The sequence below is a fragment of the Coffea arabica genome, chromosome 1e (assembly GCF_036785885.1).
Source record: "Coffea arabica cultivar ET-39 chromosome 1e, Coffea Arabica ET-39 HiFi, whole genome shotgun sequence".
NCBI classification, from domain to species: domain Eukaryota; kingdom Viridiplantae; phylum Streptophyta; class Magnoliopsida; order Gentianales; family Rubiaceae; genus Coffea; species Coffea arabica.
The window spans coordinates 37,509,644-37,516,562 of NC_092311.1; the positions used below are offsets into that span (position 1 = coordinate 37,509,644).

Here is a 6,919-nt window from a genome sequence, read left to right on the forward strand (position 1 = left end):
TTGAGAAGAACAAATCTATGAGCAACTTACAGTCCAGTAGGTAAAAAGCCTTGTGTTGTTGTCACCGTAAAGGTCCGGCCTTACCTCACACGGAATTTAGGCATCCTCACCTTCACCACCACGAGTGCAAAGACCAACATTACAGCAGTTTGGAAGACGGCAAAAGCTGCTACATATGTGCAGAGGTCCCGTCCTGGGCCTAAACACGTGGCAGCCCAGGAAGGCCAGAGCTGGGCTGGACCCCAGGCTCAGGGGAACCTTCTTGGGGTACACCGCCGCTAGAGCTCCTCATGGCTCCAGAGAGCAATCCCGCAGAGGGTGGGGGGAATCCCCCTCAGCGCGGGATTGAAACTATCCAGGGCAGGCCCAGAAACGTACGGAGGTCGGACTCTCGAGCAGGTATAAATGGTAACGCACACTAACTACACAAGGTACGTTCACTATTGGCAAAACACTCCCAACAGTTTAACTTCCAGTGAATTCCACTCACCGAAAAACTAACTTGACCGTCGGAGTGCCCTCGGGGACGACCTCGGAGTGCCCTCGGGGACGACCTCGGGACTCCTCTGTTAGCCATCCTAGAGACCACTTTTTAGTTTATTTTGCAGGGTTGGGACACGCTCTCCTCATCAGTGCGCCGAGCTCATCAGATCAGCTCGGTCCGGGGAAGCTCAGCGCTTCTTCAGTTGGCGCCGTCTGTGGGAAACGAAAGGTAAGTGTAGTTGTATTGATGGCGAGAACGCGTTCCAAGCGAACCATGGAGACCACCGATCCTGAAGCCAGCGAGGGGTCCCGGCGAAGGGAGACCGAGGCTGCACGAGACGCCGAGCGCTCAGCCCTTTCAGGGGAACGGAGACAGCAGATCTTTCAGTTCGTGAAGGAAAACCTCCCCATGCTGGAAGACATAATCCGACAGGCGAAGGAGGGAGGTGAAACGGGGGGCGCGCAGACCTCCAAGGCGAAGGAGAAGGAGAAGAAATCACCTCCCATTCCCTCAGAGGATGAGTCACGGGACCAACCCCCAGGAGGAAATGGCCACGGACTCCTCCTCGCCCACGAGCCTCGGTGGTCGGGGATAGCGAGAGGTACTCCCGCGACCTGTCCGCTGGGAGCCGACCAAGAAATCCTTCCCCGCAGGAGCCTGCACGGCACGAGTCTGAACGCTCCCCCGACCGATCTGTCAAGAGCTGGCCGCGCAACCTTCCCCAGTGGAAACCTGTCCGAGACGAACTCGAGCAGATCTTGCGACCGCAATTGTACGAGAACAATTAAACGGCCTCGCCCTTTACCTGAGGAATAGAGGACTACCCTCTGCCCCGGAGGTTCAAGATCACGAACATTGAGCTGTACGACGTCTCGACCGATCCGGAAGACCACTTCTCGATCTTCCTGACGCACATGCGTCTGCAAACAGTGGCAAATGAGATCCGTTGCAAGACTTTCCCCATGTTCCTGAAGGGGAGGGCCTGGCTCTGGTTCCAGGGTCTAGCGCCGGGGTCCATCCGAAATTTTCCCGAACTGGCTAGGGAATTCGTCGCCCAGTTCGTATTTTCAAAGACTTATTCGAAGAACGCGGCTTACCTGATGGCAATCAGGCAGAAGTCGGACGAGTCCCTGAGAAACTTCATGGCCCGCTTCAACACGGAGAGCCTGCAGATCAGGGACAAGGACGAAAAGGTGGTGATGGCCTCCTTCATGAACGGGCTCAGGGCGGAGGAGCTCTTCTACAAGTTGGCCGAAAAGCCTCCCGGAGACTTGGAGGAGCTCTTGACCAGGGCACACGCAGCCGCTAACGCAGAGGAGGCAGCGCGTCTGAAGAAGGAGTCGGATCGGGAGCTCGAAAACCGGAAAGGACGGGGAAACCCACCTGAAAGCAAGAATGGCCCTGCCAAGAAGAACGTTTTTGACCGACTCTCCAAGGAAAAAGCCCCCGCTCAACCGCCGCTTCCTGAGAAAGGGTACACCCCCCTGACTCGACCCAGAACCCAGATCCTGGCCGTCATGGAGGCGGATGGCCTAGGGGAACGGCCGCCTAAGATGGGGACCCCTCGGAACAAGAGAAACCAAGACCGATACTGTGCCTTCCACCGTGACGTCGGGCATGATACGGAGAGATGCTGGACCCTGCGGAAGGAGATCGAGGATCTGATCCGGCGCGGTTTCCTGGGACAATTCGTGCGGCAAGGTCGACCGGGCCAGGAGTCGGAAAGCACCTACCGCGGAGACAGAAGCGAGGGCCAGCGTCGCGACCGCCCTGAACGGCGTGACGTACCTCGGGGCCACTCTCCCGACCAAGACATCCAGAACTTAGCAGGGGTGATAAACACCATCGCTGGTGTCGCGCCCCACTTTTCGAATGAATGTGTGTGTTGTGTGTGTGTGAGTGATGTGTGTGTGAAGTGTGGTGTGAACGGGTGCAAAATGAAAAGTAGAAAGGCCATGGGACTTTGGAAAGCGACGATTTGGCCAAATGAAATTTTTTAAAAAGGGTTTTTTAAATATGAAAACGGAGTCGCCACTTGGTATAGATTTGGGGTGTACCAAGTCACCCAAAAAGTGTTTTTAAAGGCAAAGTAGTAAAACCCTTTTTAAAATGACTCCTAGTCCACGTAAGCCAAAGAAAAAGGTTCGGGGGTCACGTTTGACAAAGGGGAAGGCAAGGATAGAATCCAAGGCACCCCTTTGACCTAGCTAAGGCTAGTTGCGCGACTTAAACCAATTTTTCCTAATTTTTCTACCCAAGGTATGTATCGCGTATTGGATATGTCTATATGAATGCAAAAACCTAGACCTAGGGGGATTGGGGGAAATTTCTCTTCAAAGGTCGAGTGGTGCCAACCACATTAATTGTGAAGCCCAATAATGATCCCTTTGAAGAGGTCACACCTAAACCTAAATGACGTGAAAAATGAGTGGAATGCATGCCATGTGAAAGCGTGAGTTTGTGTGAAGTGAGAAAAATGATAAAAGTAATAAGATAAGAGTGAAGGTGTGCAAATGTAGATGAAAGTACTCGTGTGCGAGTGAAGATAAAATGCTCGTGTGCAAGTGAAGATAAAAGGGTTCGTGTGCAAGTGGAGACAAAGAAGTGTTCGTGTGCAAATGAGAGGAAAAGTGAAAGTGTAATGATGGAGTGGACTTAGAATGCATGAGCCTAGGGAATTCATGCATATTGGGTACGGGGAGACCTAAATCGTGACTTGATTTTCCCTTTGATTAGAAGGCGAAACTAGCGTGCTAAGGCTATCGAGTAGCCACACTCGCTCGTTTCCCTTATCGGAAGGGGACACTCAAGCAAATGAACCCTACAACTATCATGATATGCAAAAATCCTAAAATGAAGGGAAAGGGGGTTCGAGGAGCATGCCAAGTGATAAAACTAAGGAAAATGCATGATATGTGGTGAACAATCAAATGATATGCTAATGAGGGGAAATCCCTAAGGGTCTAGCGTTGGACTAGCCCATTCTATGAATTCCGACTAGCGTTGGACTAGCGGAAACGTACATTCATCCATTCCATTCATTCATGGCTATGAAAGCAAGTAGACATGCCAAAATACTCGTAAACACATAGCACATAGCATTTAGCATGCTCGACTAGATGCAAGAGCCTAATAAAGCAATTAAACATGTAGCGACAAAAACAAGCAAGCAAGGGGAAGGGGAAGTGGACCAGATGCTCTCCGAGCCCTATCTATTACAAGCCAAGAGGTGTACACATACCCCATGAAAGCATAAAGGGGAAGGGAAAATGGACCAGAGGCTCTCCGAGCCCTATCTATTACAAGCCAAGAGGTGTACACATACCCCATAAAAGCATAAAGGGGAAGGGAAAATGGACCAGAGGCTCTCCGAGCCCTATCTATTACAAGCCAAGAGGTGTACACATACCCCATAAAAGCATAAAGGGGAAGGGAAAATGGACCAGAGGCTCTCCGAGCCCTATCTTAAATAAAAGTAAAAGCCAGTAAATGCATGCAAGGAGGTAAGGAAAGCGGAGTAGGCATGCAATTTCACATAACACGTAGGAGCACATAGGGTCAAATGAAGTGCAAAATGAGGGATAGAGTGTACCTCCCTTGAAGTGACGCCCTAACGTAGTGAAATTACTAACTTACCCTCCAAAATAATAAAAAGGGTCAAGGTACCTCAAATAGTAGAATATAACAAAAAGACGGCTTAAGCTAAGACCATCAAAACAAAAGGTTAAGGCACCACTTTAATGATAAAATATAAATAATCCAAATGGCATTCATCAAATCATAAAAAAAAAAAAAATTCCTCAAATCGCAACTTAAATGTAGTCAAAGGTACTTAAAGATTAAGGAGAAGGCATGGCCTAATCAAATTCCAAGTAAAACCTCTATTAAGGACTCAAACATAATCCTTACCCAAACATTCGAGTCATCGAACATTTAAGAACTTTAAAAGGTCCAAAACCAAACAAGTGTCAAGCAATCCAACACATAAACATGGAATTGGACAATTAGAAGCATTTAAATGCCTAAGGTCCAAAAGCGAGAAAAAGGTTAAGCAACGAATTTATTTGGGAAAAATTAAAGAGAATAGGCAAACATAAGCTCATTCAAACACAAGGTTCACAAGTTCATGCTCTAAGGACCACCAAAACAAACGAAGGCAAACAAGCAATCGAGTTGGAAAATTGAGGCTACCAAGGACTCAAATGCGAACACTAACCAAACACTCAAGCCTATCAAACACTTCTAGGAACTTCAAAGGTCCAAAGGCAAAGAGAAAAAGTCAAGTAATGGCTCGAAATTCAACTACTCTAAGATCTATTTGCAAAAAATTAGAACTTAATTGAGGCACTTAAGAACTCAAAGGTCTCCAAGTAAATAACAAAGTCCAAGCAAGCATCATATCTCAAGAATCCAAGAGTGAATGAAGGTCCATGAATGGTTCAAACTTGCATTTCTAGGACCCAATAATGACCACTAATCAATCACAATCAACGTTAAAATGAATCATCAAAGAGTTTCAGAGGTCCCCAAAATAATAAAGATCAATTAATGATTCGAATGCAAACACTTTAGAACCTAATTGCAAGAACATGAAATGTAATTGGGCCATCATGCATTGCTGCAAAAATACAAGGGATCCAATTGATTAAATTTCCAAAGTTTTTGGGCCTTAGTGGCTTAAGGGGAGACTTGGGGTTTGAATGCAATTTTTGAAAATATCTTGCATGCAAACTTACGTAAAAGAACAAATTCTGCAACTAAAGCTTCTAAAATGAAATGAATGTCTGCTACATTTTCGTTTTCAACCATAGATCCCACAAACTAAAACAAGCTTTGATCAAATTTCCACAAACCAAAGTCTTAACTCGGGATTAAGCAACTCCACACACAACTTTGATATTCAAACCAGCAAAGACATATGAAGAAATCAGCAAACATTGAAGAGCGAAGTCTGCTGCATTTTATTTCCAAGCTTGCAACAATTTTCAGCAAAGTGTTCAAACGACCATAGCTCAAAGATTTCAGCCTTTAAACATATAAACTCAACACCAAAAATTCCATTTCTTCACCCTTGACATCAGATTGAACTAGCAAAGAGTGACCAAACCCAGTTTTAGTAAGCTGCTAACAAGATAAAAACATGAAATGCGGCTTTTCTTTTTTTGATTTTTTACCCCAACTTAGACAGGTTTACATGCCAATATGTGAGAAGCTCTAACTAACATTCAAACCAGAAATACCAAGCTTCAAACTGATTGTCATTATCATCTAATTTCCATAAAACCTGATCGAAACAGCCATCTATAAAATGCATCAAAAGAAAAGGTGAAACCTGCGGTAATCTAAGGAAAAGGAAAAGGGCTGCATGCGCTGCTATGAAATTTCCCAAAATACATTTCTAACTTCAGATGTTATTCATAGTATATCATTCAAATATGGATAACCAAGACAAAGAAGGTTAATTGAGTCACGGCTTCCACAAAAACAAAGAAAAAGGGCCGACATGTCCGAATTGCTGCAATCCAGTCAAAAAGATTCAAACTTGTTTCAGTAAGCTCTTAACCTAAGGACCCAAAAACAAGAACCAAATTCACATAAGGAATTCCGACACCAGTCATCAAAGCGTTGAACAACATCCAGACTCTTCATAGTCCCATCATCTTAAACAGATTCACAATGAACGCATACAAGAGTAACTTCAGCATTTCATGAATCCAACGACTAAAAGCAGGTAAAAGCTATTACCTTTACACCCTTTTTAGGATCCAAATGGGAACTGAGATGATCGATAGTAAGGGTCCTCGTTGAACTGAAAACCTTCTTCTTCTGATGCTGCTGCTCCTTCGTCCTTTCCTTGCTATTTCTCCGTCGATGCTTCGCCAGCCACCAACTAAGCTCTCGGTTATTGTTTCACTCCCCTTTTTCTGTTCTCGATTTTCTTTTCTTGTTGCCCGACAAACCCAGTTTTCCTAGCCGTCACTCCCTTCTCATCCCCAAAACCCTTGCTCAGTTTTTCTTTCAGCTTGACAATGCTCTCTAATTCTCAGCTCCCAGTTCTCTTTTTCGTTCTTACTCTCCCCCCGAGAATCCCTTTGCGGCTGATGTCTTCTCCTTCTATTTATCCTACCTCCCAAACCCCTAAACCCTTGCTTGTAAGGTGAGGATGAGGGGCAAGGACAGGCCCTCACATCCAGCCCTCCAAAGGGCAAGCCTGGCCGTCCTTGCACGCTGCAAAAAATTGCAGCATGCATGCTGCATTTTTTTTTTTTTTTTTTTGCTAATTAAACAGAAATTAATAACAATAAAAATGAAATAAATGATAATAACAAAGTTTATAATAACAGAAATTGATATTGAACAGCAAATTACAACTTCCATTTTTCATCCATTTTCTTTTTTTTCTTTTCTTTCTTTTCTTTACTTAAATAAACATAA

General features: G+C 45.3%; 1 protein-coding gene across 1 annotated transcript; it reads left to right on the forward strand.

Moving 5' to 3' along the window:
• The first annotated feature begins 1,398 nt into the window (after positions 1-1,398).
• Positions 1,399-6,292, forward strand: LOC140016873 (uncharacterized). The gene is made up of 2 exons (XM_072070964.1): positions 1,399-2,335; positions 6,216-6,292. The coding sequence occupies exons 1-2, from the start codon at positions 1,399-1,401 to the stop codon at positions 6,290-6,292; spliced, it is 1,014 nt and encodes a 337-aa protein (XP_071927065.1).
• The last annotated feature ends 627 nt before the right edge of the window (positions 6,293-6,919 follow it).

What these genes read in the sequence shown, in the direction of transcription:
- LOC140016873 (XM_072070964.1), top strand. Translation starts at nt 1,399, where the DNA reads ATGCGTCTGCAAACAGTGGCAAATGAGATCCGTTGCAAGACTTTCCCC. An exon ending in GGTGATAAACACCATCGCTG is followed by an intron (nt 2,336 to 6,215) that starts GTGTCGCGCCCC and finishes GACTAAAAGCAG; the next exon opens with GTAAAAGCTATTACCTTTAC.